Below are 13,220 nucleotides of genomic sequence, written 5' to 3' on the forward strand. Positions count from 1 at the left end.
CTCGAATCACATACGGCGGCATCTCCGGTCCCAAAACGAGTAGGAGTAATGACCAAACCGAAAGCAGTTTCCCACAATGACGGGCGGGCCAGCGACGCACCCGGGCCCACCCGTCATCCACCCTAACCCGCGCACGCCCCCACCTGGCAGTCTCGTCTCGCCAAAAGGCGCCGCACAGCGGGTGGCGGCGCGACGCACGCACGCACGGCTCCTCCTGTCCTGCTCACTCGACCGGCTCGGCAGCCTCATGAATCTGGCCGCCCTCACCTCCACGGCCGTCCCTCCCCATGCCCATGGGCTCATGCCATTAAACCTCGCCTCCGCCTCCTCCTCCTCGCTCCGTCGCTCCCTCTTCGCCTCCCTCCGGAAGAAGATCTCCCCGATGGCATCCGCCCCCGCCTCCGCCTCCGCGGCCCTCTCCACCGCCGCCCCCGCCGACAACGGCGCCGCCAAGCCCGCGGAGCAGCGGCCCGTTCAGGTCCGTGCGCGTCGCCCTCCCTTTTTCTTCCTGCCGCCTCGCTAGGTGTCAGCCCGCGGCTCTGTGTGGCTACTCACGGCCGGGAATCAAAATTAGCTTACCTCTGAACTCTGAAGCGTATTGCCAGTGTCCTATCTATCGAACTACTGTTGCTGCAGAGTGGACTGGAGATCAGATGATTCTGATATTAGGTTTTGAGCTGGCCTTTTGCTTCGGTTTGGCAGCTCCTGCCGTGAATAACCATGTGAACTGAGTTTAGGAGTAGCTCCAGTGTAGGACTTATTTTGTCACATGCAAGCTGCATTGCTGGAAAAGCAAAGTAATCTTGGGGCTAGTTACAACTTCAGCTTGGTGTGCCACCACGTTTGCTGTTGTGAATGGTGTGCTTACCTGTATGCAGAAGGGAAACATTTGTTGAACCCATTTAACTAGGAAAGGGGAAACCTAACTGCCGGACAGTATTCAGTGCAATTTTAGCTTCTTTATACTGGTGCGGTTGTAGACCTGAGCCATATGAAGTTAGTTTAGTTATTTGTGTAGCATGTTGCTAAGAAGCATATAGCAAGCTAGTGCAAGAACGTTCGCAGCTTTTGCAGTGCAGAAAGTAACCACTGAGGTTTTCTTCCAGAATTGAAGAACGTCAGAAGGGGGATAAAAATAACTGTTTGAGAGAAAAGGATCGATATCTTAATATACCTGTTGACTCTATTGGCCATGTTTTTCACGGGATGATATAAACTTGTAATGGAATCCCTTGTCGTGCAATTATTCAAGTAGAGAAGTGACAGCATATACCATCCCAAAATATTTTTCAGTTTTCCACAGCTATGAGCCAATGACCCATGTAAAGAACGGGTTGTACATTATCATATTGTAAAAACAAAATTTATATGTGTATGTGCCACCCTACGGACTACACTATTACTTTCTTTTCATTTTTTAATTACGTCCATTTTGTCCTTACATAAATCGTACATGGCCTAAAATGCTCCAGATAGCCCAAAAATAGTGAGCCAAGCCAATAGTTTAGGGGGGAAATCAGACTTCTATTTTGGCATGATTGCAGTTTCCCATGCCATTAGTCAAAAGAACTACTGTAATGAGTTTTAGGCAGATAGGAAGAGGTTTTGCTAGCACAATCTGAATTTTTACAACTTATGATGCAGAACCTAGCCACTTGGGGTTTCTTCCGGAAATTATATACATCAGAAAGGGAACAAAACAAATTTAGGAGAAAGGAACAAAATCTTAGCATACATGTAGGTTTTTTTGGTCATTTATTATTGGATATTATTAACTTATAAGAAAAGTGGCAGACCATCCAAAATATCACAAATTCCCATCTTGCTGGTCAGTCCCATTATTACTCATCAACTACTACTTCCATGCTTGTTCTGACCATATCTGTCTAGTTCCTATCAAATTCGTGCCTACGAATGTGAAGTGAAATACACACTTCTCCCATGAGGAAATTGAAAATACACATTTGTGTGAAAACCATATTAGAAGATAGAAATGTTGAGTTCCGATCAAATTCGTGCAGCACGAAAGGGAAATTACAATACTCCCTCTTTTCCATAATGTAGTGCATGTAGATTTTTTTTTGAAGTCAAACCTCACAAACTTTGACCAAGTTCGTGGAGAAAAATATGTACATCTAGAATGCCAAACATATATCATCTAGTATTGTAGATATAAATAGTTTTCTCTATCAACTTGATCAAACTTTGCAAAGTCTGACTTTTCAAAAAAAAAAAATTTACACACAATTGCAGATTTTGACAGTTTGTGGCCAGTTTTCCTTACTAACTGGTCAATCCTCTTCTTCTATATGAAAAGGCAGAGCTCCTGCTGGTTGCTCGATTTTATTTTATTTTGCAGAGTTTGGAGCAGTTTGATCATTTTGATATCTCTCTTTTTATTATGTATGTGTGCGGAGTCAGGGTACTCCAAAATAGATGACAGAAGACAGGTCGGACAGAAAAATGTTAGCCAAACTGTTCCTTAGAGCCTTGGATTTTGCCAAGGCATGACCGCTTGTAATGTCGAATCAACGGTCAAACCTGTAAAATCTGTCCAATTTACAAACATATTATGTGTACAACACGATGCATAACTTTCATGCTTGGTAAAATATTGTTAAAGTTCAACTGGCATGAACCAGATGTCCAGGGATTATTCTGTAACTTCTATGATGATAGGAATAAACATAAATTTTGCTTTGATGTATTCTAGTTTTATTTTGAGTAATATAGGATTTTTCTTGTGTTTGTACCCATTCTTAAACGAGTTAGAGTTGTATTTCTTATCTAGTATATAAACTTGAGCTTGTGATTTAATCTCTTATGTATTGCAGGTGGCGAAGCGATTGGAGAAGTTTAAAACAACAATTTTCACACAGATGAGCATGCTCGCCGTGAAGCATGGAGCAATAAACCTTGGTCAGGGCTTTCCCAATTTTGATGGCCCTGACTTTGTCAAAGAGGCTGCTATTGAGGCTATCAAGGATGGAAAGAATCAGTATGCAAGAGGATATGGTGTGCCTGAATTGAACTCAGCTGTTGCTGAAAGATTTCTCAAGGACAGTGGATTGCAGATCGATCCTGATAAGGAAGTTACTGTTACATCTGGGTGCACAGAAGCAATAGCTGCAACGATATTGGGTCTGATCAACCCTGGGGATGAAGTGATCTTGTTTGCTCCATTCTATGATTCTTATGAGGCTACACTGTCCATGGCTGGTGCGAATGTTAAAGCCATTACACTACGCCCTCCAGACTTTGCAGTCCCTCTTGAAGAGCTAAAGGCCGCAGTCTCGAAGAATACCAGAGCAATAATGATCAATACACCTCACAATCCTACTGGGAAAATGTTTACAAGGGAGGAACTTGAATTCATTGCTGATCTCTGCAAGGAAAATGATGTGTTGCTCTTTGCCGATGAGGTCTATGACAAGTTGGCGTTTGAGGCAGATCATATATCAATGGCTTCAATTCCTGGCATGTATGAGAGGACCGTCACCATGAACTCTCTGGGGAAGACGTTCTCCTTAACCGGATGGAAGATCGGCTGGGCGATAGCACCACCGCACCTGACATGGGGCGTGAGGCAGGCACACTCCTTCCTCACATTCGCCACCTCCACACCAATGCAATCAGCAGCGGCGGCAGCTCTGAGAGCACCAGACAGCTACTTCGAGGAGCTGAAGAGGGACTACGGCGCAAAGAAAGCACTGCTGGTCGACGGGCTTAAGGCCGCGGGCTTCATCGTCTACCCGTCAAGCGGAACCTACTTCGTCATGGTCGACCACACCCCGTTCGGGTTCGACAACGACATCGAGTTCTGCGAGTACTTGATCCGCGAGGTTGGCGTGGTCGCCATCCCGCCCAGCGTGTTCTACCTGAACCCCGAGGACGGGAAGAACCTGGTGAGGTTCACCTTCTGCAAGGACGACGACACGCTGAGGGCCGCGGTGGACCGGATGAAGGCCAAGCTGAGGAAGAAATGATTGGGGGGCAGTTTCGTGTAGCTGTTGATTGATCGTTGAGTTGAATAAAAGACCTGCCTGATCTGATCCGCATTCCGGTGCGATGCATGTAGTAACACTTTTCTGGCAGCAGTTATCTATATGTCCTGTCTGTGACTTCATCTCTTGCGTCCTTGCTATTTTGTCTGTGTAAGGCGATGGCGACGGCTCGGGGCAGCTGACGGTCGTACGAGTACTAGAACTTGTGCAGAGCAAACCTGCGGCTCGTCTGCTATTGGCTCGGGCCTTTTCACCTGTCGTGTCACCACTCCATCAATCAAAGTGATCACAGCAGAGTGCTTGATTTGTAGCACAAGTGAAAAACATGCACTTGTAAAATTCTACCTCCTTCTAGTGTAATTGATCTACCAAAGCTTCAGCTCTATCATTGACATTTGAAAGCCCTGTCATTTGAGAGCCAAATAAATGTGTCAAGCCGCCTCCTTTTACTTGCACGACACCGGTTCCCCTGGTGTCATTATCAGATTGTTACATTACACGCACGACATGTCCGGACAAAAACGTCGTCCGCACACAGTACCATCCGTGCGATTCGCGAAACTCGTAGCCGCGAACGGACCATTCCGTGCACGGCGCTGCATCGCCAGGAGCCCAGGAGGGGCCGCCTCCACGGCCACATGTGCTCCGGTGAAGATAGATCGCCCATGGGCCATGGGTTGTTGTTTCTTGTGTGCGCCATGAAAACTGTGACGCCCGCCCGCCCTGCTGTTACCATCGCAGTTACCCAGCGCCACACACCAGACCAGACCGGAGACGGTTGGCTGGGAAACGAATCAAACGACGATAAGAACGGGCCGCACCACTCAGTCGCACCGGTCGGTCATACGAGGCGGGACGTGGCACACCAGACGCGCGACCGTATTCCCCCGATGCCAATCCGTTGCCCGGGTTCACACACACCTCACGCCCACGCCGCCATGGCACGGCGGCATGTGGCGCCATGCCATGCTGATTGCCGTTTGCTTCTCTCCTCCTCTCGACAGCGACAGCGACTGATGCGACGGACGTGAAAAATACATTATCCCTCGTCTTTGCGCCGTCAGCATGTTGCAGCACGAATAATCGCGCGCGCACACATATACACACACCGCTGAGAGATGTATTATGTAGATATAAACAATGGCCCGGCGCTCGTCAACGGCACTGCCCCGTCGATATTTGTTACAGTGCTAGTGGACAATGTCGAAATTGTAGTTTAGACCGGCTGTCGAGCATAGTTGCATATGGCTGTCACGCGAGCCCTGTCTGGTTGCAACTACACTAGTATGATGATTTCTTTTCTTTTGGCAAACAAACTGATCCTATGATGAGTGATTGGTGCGTCTGCCTGCGCGCCCTTGGTTTGCCGTTGCCGTTGCCGACCTGGAGAGTGGAGTGCTTGTGTGTATATAAAAGAAGCGTACGGGCGAGTTTCCAACGTCTAATTTTTCGCACATGGCACGAAAGAAGTGCGGTTCCGGCTCCCGAGCGGTCTCTGCATCGAGCGAGATGCAGTGACCGGCCATCCTGCTGGTATGATTGGTATTGAATCTCTACGCCAAGGCCAAGGGGTACGAATTAGTACGGTGGGGGTGCTTGTTTATGGTTGCTAGCAGGTGCTTAGTACGGCACTATGCTATTACTAGTATCTACTTACTCCCACAGTACTAGTAACAACTTTTTGTATTCTTTCGTTTACTCCATCGGATGCTAATTACCAAACATCGGATGCTAGTACTCCCAAGTACTGGTAATTACCGTCGCAAGCAAGCAACCATCGTACTAGTACTATTACCTCGCTGCGCCACAACTGAAGTAGTGTGAGCAGTGACACAAATAAGCGCGTGACATGTCCGTTATGTACCTATAACCGTGACCTGACGCACGCTCCAACTGCCGACGACGTACTGCATGCACATTTACTGCTGTGTGAGGTTGGACCTGGGTGGGACGCATGAATGAAACGAAACGAAATGAAAAGCCTCTGACCTCAGCAAACTCTTGTGTGCGTCAAACAACCAACAGAATCGCTCGAATCCCGGCCTCCCCTTGGTGTCAACAGTCAAAAGGCCGCCCAAGGAGCTCGGACGTGAAATGCCGCGGGTCGGGTCGGGTCGGGTCGGGTCGCACGCATGCATTTCTCAATCCCTTCACTGCCGGCCGGTTTTCAACCCGCCCGCCAAAGCGAGCCCCGTGTTACCTGGCTCCGTGATCCACCACCCACCAACACCACCACCAGTCCACCACCTACCTACCCGACGAGGCTCTGCGAGTACGCTTAACCAATGCACCACCAAGAAAAAGAGATCTCTCAAAACGCATGATCTCTAGTACTGTATGAATGTATGATCGATGCTACGCAGGTCGTCCACCCTGTGGCGTCACCGCCGTTGACAAAGAGCAAACGATATTCGGTTCGTCCGTTCAAAGTTCAAACAGGCCACGATAGGGCAGACCAAATCCATCATCATCATCATCTTCTTCTTCTTCTTCTTCTCGAGTCTTGTCCACACGCTTCGACGAAAAAAGAAAAATGTTTTTTAATAACTTTAAATGGAAAGTAAGTATAAAAAGAAGAAAAATGTACCACCAATGTGGCAATTTCGTCTGGCCCGTCGATCACCTGCTCCATGAGCACGACTGCATGAGGCGTGCGTGTGATGCACAAGGAGGGAGAGGAAAGCTGCACGTTGCCTCTTGTTTGCTGGGAGGCTTTTCCTCTTCAAGGGACGAATTAAAAAAGTACTTTTTTTTTTGTGTGTGCGTTCTGTTTTTCCTGCGAAGTGGTTGCATGCGCTTTGAACGCAGGCAGGCGACAAGCGGAGGCTACAAGGCGGGCGATCCTTTCCACGGCCGGCTACCGTGGCGCAGCTCCTGTTTACTACTTGTCGGAGCTCACACCGCACCGCGGCGCCATCTTCTTCGTCCTCCTCTTATTATTTTTCTAAGTGGTCGGCATTGTATCATACTAGCCCATGACTGATGCGTCATGGAAGTATACTAAATGATCCGCGTTAACAAAACAATGGATGGATCGGGTGCCTGGTCACATGATGGCTACCGAAAGCAAGGTCTGTTGGCAGCGACGCATTCTTTGAACGAAACCATGGGGAGATGTTTATTTATATTATTAGCCGGTGAATTGATTTATAGAGAAAGAAAATGGTAAAAGGGATGAATGGGTCCTTGCCGTTGCGGGCCATGTCTGTGGCCTGCTTCTCACGCAAGCGAGAGCATCATGGGATCAACAGGCGTGAGTTGACCTCTTTCACGCTTGATCAAGGCCCCGTTCGTTTGGATGAACAATTCAATTCATTTTTTATTTTAATAAGAAAATAACACTAGTACTTCGTTCTTTCTTGCAGGAAAAACCAGTTCAGTTAACGCGCAAAGAAATAAGGGGAATTTTTCCATGTTCCAAAACAGGCCAACAAGTCACACGAAAAAATGGTTTCGAGCATGAAACAAAACACAACAATCATGTCATCAACAGATGCTCCTCTTAGTTTAGGCATGTCACCATGATTGAAGCCCTCAACATAGAATAACTAGGCAGATTATTTATTATCAACGATGTGTTAGGCTCATGCCGGGTTTGTAATTAGCCGTTGTGCGAGGCCAATAATCATGTCTAGAACCTGTTGCATCTTCTGCACAAAAGGAGAAAAGACGTTGGAATGGAAAGCGCAAGTTGGCTCCTGCTGCTTTTCATTCAAACAGAAACGGAAAACAGGAGAAGCTGCCGGGGTCAGAAAACCGGCCGCCGTTGGTTCTTCCCGCCCATGTTTTTTGATTGTACTGTAGACAGAACAGGAGCTCTTGCCATGCATGCACACACTGCGTCGCACAGTGGAGGAAGGCATGGCAGCCAGTGAGCAGAGAAACAGTGGAAGGCAGGTCGCCTTGAGATGAGCAATCCAGCACATTGGAGGATTAAGTTTTGTTTGGTTTCAAATAAGTCACCAACTTATAAGTCGAAAGTGAAAAAAGTGATTTATTTTGCCAAACAGACCCGACTTATAAGTCATCCCAATTTATAAGTCATAAGTTGCTTCACCCCAACTTAAAACTTATAAGTCACCCCCTTTTGCGTGGGGCCCATCACATGCATGATGTGGATTGGTGTGGGAAGGTGTGTCAGGTGACTTATAAGTCAGGTGACAACCAAACAGGCGTGACTTATAAGTCATCGGTTTTAAGTCACCTGACTTACAAGTCAGGTGACTTATTGGAACAGTGTAGGGGCTATTGAGTGTCACAAGCTCCGAGATCAGCCCTGTTTGCTCTGTACTTAAGGCCACCATCAGCAACAATTTAGAATGCGACATGTTTCTAGGGCACTACAGCGCATATGGACCATGTTTATACGCCCAATGTTTCTGCGATCGATCGACAAATTTGCGGGTCAAACGGTTTCAACAGCAACATGTTCCCAATGGATGTTAACGAAGATCGGTCGCGAAGATAAGAGCGACCATGAGGCATGCAGAATAATGTGGATTTCTGACATTATGGAATATGAGCATATGCAACATAATGCAGCGGAATCATTGGTTGGTGCCTTGGTGGTATGATTTTCCTGATCCACAAAATGGATAATAGCATACAGCAACAGCACTTCCCCCAGCACACAGCAACGCAATTGCGACAGCCTAACATTTCCTCCATGATTTCTTCCTCCCCTGCATTCATGCTTCTGGTGGGAAAATCTGGGGCAGCAAGGGGGGCCCAAGGCTATGAATCGCTGCTGCTGGTTTTGAATCGACACGGTGGGGCTCAGATTCAGGGAGTGGATAGGCAGCAAATGGTAGTACTGCAAATACAATACTACTACTACTACTCTGATGATAGGGGCCAACATCACAGCTAAACAAAGTTGGTGAAGGACCGGAAGAAATTCACAACCCCCCATGTGCATCTCCGTGTCCTACCGTTGCAAAATGGGGAATCACCGCACATGGAGTCCGACCCGGGCAGTCAAGATTTAGATTGGTGCCATGAAAATGCTGCAGGTGCAAGTGCAAGCACATTCGTGGTATGTGCAAGTGCAATGCACACAGAGAACTTGCTTAGGATATGCAGCAAGTGGTAAGAAAGAACCAAGAAGGGCAACTGAACTGGAAAGGCTCACTCTTCCATTGATACAAACAACTTGGATCTATGTACAATTTACAGCTTGCTGGAAGGAAGGGGGGGAAGGAAGGGACCGCCGATGATCGCGATCGCGATCGTCGCAGGATCTGAGCTGTTTTTGAAATGCAAAACTTGTCAGCTCCGCTCCTCGGAGGCTCCCGCCTTGTTGCTGGTCTCTCTCACGGACTCGGAGCACGCGGTTGTGCCGCCCCGGTCGTCGTCGTCGCCGTCGTCTGAAACTCTCACCGATTAGTGTTATTGGCCTCCACTACCCTAATGTACAGTTAGAGGAAAGGGGCATGTTTTCTTGAACACACACGCTTCACACATAGGTATCGCAGAATTTCCCGTCCATCCTGTTCTGGACCGCCTTGATCGCCGCCACCCGCGCCGCCGTGGCTGCCCTGTTCGCGGCCATGACCACCTTGTGCACCTGCTCGTCGACTCTCGGCAGGTGGAAGGCGTTCTCCGCGGCCCGTTGCGCAGCCTGATCATCATACAATGGAACCATTAGAATTCCACAAGGAATTGCAGAGGCAAGAAGACACCTAGGGAGCAATATGTGCAAGTAAATCGGTTTGTACCTGCACGGCACGCTCGACGGAAGGATCTGTTGGGGGCAGGGGGCTCTTGAGAGTCCCGAAGTCCCACTCCCCGGATCGCTTGTCGCCGTTCCGAAACGTGTACATTCCGAATCCCTGCTTCTTGCCTTCATGCCAGGAGCCTTCGTAGCAATGGCCATTGGCAAAGCGGTAGACACCGAAGCCGTGGATCTTGTCCCCGAAGTACTCCCCGGCATAGCGATCACCATTTCTGAAACAAATTGCAACACAACGTTAGAAATTAGCAACCAATGGACGAATTTCTCGCCGATGTTGCTTGAATTATTACTACTGTGAATGAATGAAGATGTGAGGCTTGAATTATTACTGTGAATGAAGATAGAGTAGTAAGGTTGTTGGAGTTATTAATGAAGCAATCGAACAGTTGAGAAGATATGGAAACAACAGTGTGACCAAATCAAATCAGGGAATTTCGCAAGAGGCTCACCGGAAATGGTAGCTGCCGAGGCCGTGCTTGACGCCGCACTTGAACTCCCCTACATAGGAGCTCCCGTCGGAGCAAGTCTGCGCGCCGATGCCGTGGCTCTGGCCGCCGGCCCACTCGCCGGCGTAGCAGTCGCCGCTGTAGAAGCGGTAGACCCCGTGGCCGTGGCGGAGGCCCTGGCGGTACTGGCCGCGGTAGCGGCTGCCGCGCGCCCAGCTCTCGATGCCGTAGCCGTCGTACTTGCCGTCGACCCAGTCCCCCTCGTACTTGCCCTTGCCGAAGAAGTTGTAGACGCCGCTGCCGTTGCAGCGGCCCTTGTGGAACTCCCCCTCGTAGCAGTCGCCATTGCTGTAGAACTCGACGCCCTCCCGCACCACGCGGCCGTGCGCGGCGGCGCCGCCCCTGCCCTTGCCGTTGTCCCGGGCGTGGTGCGTCCTGTCGTCCTCGTCGCCGATGAACCACTGCACGGAGCCGGTCTGCGAGGAGCGGCGCATCCGCAGGCGGCCGCGGAGGAGGCGCGCGGCCGCGGCCGCCGCGGCGAGCGCGGCGGTGGCGGCAGCCGCGAGGAGGAGTAGGTGGCGGTCGTCGCGGAGGAGGAGCAGCAGGAGGAGCAGGGCGAGGGGGAGCGCGAGGATGAGGGCCGGGTGGGGCGGGCCGCCCGGGCGGAGGCGGTGCGGGTGCAGCGCCTTGCCCTGCGCCGGCGCCTGCGACTTCTTGTCGTCGGGCTCGGGGTCCTCGACCAGCACCGCCTGGAAGGAGGAGCAGTTGCGCACAGTCGGGGAGCGCAGCAGCGAGGAGGGCGTCCGCGTGAGCTTGCCCGCGCCGGCCCCGTGGCCGTCCATTGCTCGCCGGCGCCGCTCCCCGCCGCTGTCCCGTTCCTCAATTTCTGACGGATCTTCTTCCTCCTCGGTCGCCGGTGTGGAAGCCCCTGGGGCCGCGAACGCAGATCGGAGGGGAGGGGGGAGCAGAGGGGGGAGTGGGTGGAGCGGAGAGAAGAGAGGAGAGGAGAGGAGGGGAGGGGAGGCGGGCTGAGGGGTCTCTTATAACTACCGGGGGGGAGGTGAGCAGCTCGGGCGGGCGCCGACCTCGACCCGCCGTGCCTCGCGGATCCTCCTCCGAAACTCCTAGCGCCCCACGGCGGGCGCTGGGCACACTGCCATGTGGGGCGCCCTCCCTTGGTGGCGCCCGGGGTCAGTGGGTCGTTGACGGATCCCGCGGGATCGCGACCCGGGTGTTCCGCGGGGGCGAGGGAGGGAAGACAGGGTCTGTACTGCCGGTGTTTGATTGGTCCGGGCGGGTGCCTGCGCGCGGAGTAGTACCCGGCCGGGATCGGAATCGAACCGGACCCGACCGGACCGGGAGCGCCTTGTGCGTGAGTGTGGGCGGGAGGGGCCCGCCGGTTCCGGATCTGAATCCCTGGGGAAGGAGGAGTAGGGTAGGGTAGTGTGCGGTGCGGTGAGGCGAGTGCGTCCAAGGCTTGGCATGTGCGAGGGGGAGCGAGGGCGGAGGACGGTGGTCGAGGCCGCGCCGCGGCGACGGGGCCAAAAACGAACTGGACTGGCGCGGGCGCGGCACGGCGTGCCCAGCTTGGAAACGGCTGGGGGCTCCTGGCACCGCGTGCCTGGCCGCCTTGCCCCTCTTTGACCGCTGGACTTTTGGGGTAAAAAAAACCGTCACGTCCTGATGTTTTCTCGGTCGAGGCTCGCTTTTTCGCTGTCTTTTTAGCGGCCGCTTTCTTCTTTCTGTTGTGTATATGGAAGTGAAACGACTGGGCTTTCCAGTAATGTCTTACGCTCGTGGAGTACAGATGGATGGCGGCGTTGGGAAGAAAATATTTACATTAGTAAAGAGCGCTCGGCAACTTTCACTCTACCTTTTCTTCTACTACTACTTAACGTACCAGTAATATAATTAGGAAAGCGAAATAACATTGGCTTCAAGATCATAATTGTCTTCAAGATCATTGCTTTGAAAGATCTTCATTGCCTTCTTTCTCGCTGTTGTGGCTTGGCACGTTGCGAACATTGCCTTGTGATCCATCCATGCCGTCACCTTCACCGAAGCCACCTTGATAGACAGAATCTCCGGGCGCAACATTTGACATGCGCATAAATGTTTCATAATACACACCGTAAGTACACATAGACACAACCTCACATTCTATTCATATGAGCATGAAAAAAAAAACGATCGAAAAAGAAGAAGAGTTTTTTTTACCTTTGCGACACTTCATCGAGCATGCTGGAGACGGTGGCCGCGAGCATGGGGTGGCCGGTGTCGACGGTGACGAGCTCCGTGGCGGACGCCGGAGCTCGGGCCTCAACGAAGACAACGCTCATGGCCACTATTTGGTCCGGGAGGATGGGAGGAGGTACTACGGGACCTACGTGGTACGGTGATCACAACGGTGGCATGCACGGGACCAAAAGGTCACCGGGACCGTGCCGCAGACGAGCTCGTGCGGCTGCGAGCTCGGCTGCGAAGGGGGCGACGGCTACGTGTGCGGAGAGGGGCAGGTAAGGGGGAGAACGGTGCGGGTGCTCACCATGGTCCCGCAGATGAGCAAAGCGGGCGCGGGGAAGGCTCGTGGTGGCCGGAATCGACGATGGTGTGTTGCGGGTGATGGGAGTATTTTGTGTGATAAAAATGAAGCATGGCCTAACTATATGATTTTATAGGGATGAGCTTTCTTTGGCTATGCTATTTTGATAAGACATGGTTATTTGTTAGTATGCTTCAAGTATTACTATTTTTATGTTTTATAAGCTTTTATTTTGAATCATTTGGATCTGAACAATCATGCCACAATAAAGAAAATTACATTGAGAAATATGCTAGGTAGCATTTCACATCAAAATTTTATTTTTATCATTTACCTACTCGAGGACGAGCAGGAATTAAGCTTGGGGATGCTTGATACGTCTCCAACGTATCCATAATTTTTGATTGTTCCATGCTATTATATTACCCGTTTTGGATGTTTATGGGATTTACCCTACACTTTTGTATCATATTTGGGACTAACCTACTAATCGG

General features: G+C 50.8%; 2 protein-coding genes across 2 annotated transcripts; one reads left to right on the top strand and one right to left on the bottom strand.

Annotated features, from left to right (window-relative positions):
- Positions 1 to 61: 61 nt before the first annotated feature.
- On the top strand, positions 62 to 4,126 carry LOC123112174 (probable N-succinyldiaminopimelate aminotransferase DapC). The gene is made up of 2 exons (XM_044533106.1): positions 62 to 478; positions 2,835 to 4,126. The coding sequence occupies exons 1-2, from the start codon at positions 77 to 79 to the stop codon at positions 3,984 to 3,986; spliced, it is 1,554 nt and encodes a 517-aa protein (XP_044389041.1). The 5' UTR covers positions 62 to 76; the 3' UTR covers positions 3,987 to 4,126.
- A 4,991-nt stretch (positions 4,127 to 9,117) lies between these two features.
- On the bottom strand, positions 9,118 to 11,190 carry LOC123112176 (junctophilin-1). The gene is made up of 3 exons (XM_044533107.1): positions 10,188 to 11,190; positions 9,722 to 9,950; positions 9,118 to 9,624 (listed from the first exon to the last, which is right to left on the bottom strand). Exons 1-3 carry the CDS (start codon positions 11,024 to 11,026, stop codon positions 9,460 to 9,462), a joined length of 1,233 nt encoding a protein of 410 aa, XP_044389042.1. The 5' UTR covers positions 11,027 to 11,190; the 3' UTR covers positions 9,118 to 9,459.
- Between the last annotated feature and the right edge of the window lie 2,030 nt (positions 11,191 to 13,220).

The sequence above is a fragment of the Triticum aestivum genome, chromosome 5B (assembly GCF_018294505.1).
Source record: "Triticum aestivum cultivar Chinese Spring chromosome 5B, IWGSC CS RefSeq v2.1, whole genome shotgun sequence".
Lineage (NCBI taxonomy): Eukaryota > Viridiplantae > Streptophyta > Magnoliopsida > Poales > Poaceae > Triticum > Triticum aestivum.

Bases quoted from the DNA above. Each gene is read 5' to 3' on its own strand.
- LOC123112174 (XM_044533106.1), top strand. From the start codon at position 77: ATGACGGGCGGGCCAGCGACGCACCCGGGCCCACCCGTCATCCACCCT. The intron at 479-2,834 runs GTCCGTGCGCGT...TATGTATTGCAG, and splicing joins CGGAGCAGCGGCCCGTTCAG to GTGGCGAAGCGATTGGAGAA.
- LOC123112176 (XM_044533107.1), bottom strand. From the start codon at position 11,026: ATGGACGGCCACGGGGCCGGCGCGGGCAAGCTCACGCGGACGCCCTCC. The intron at 9,951-10,187 runs GTGAGCCTCTTG...AATTTGTTTCAG, and splicing joins CTCGGCAGCTACCATTTCCG to AAATGGTGATCGCTATGCCG. The intron at 9,625-9,721 runs GTACAAACCGAT...TATGATGATCAG, and splicing joins CCGTCGAGCGTGCCGTGCAG to GCTGCGCAACGGGCCGCGGA.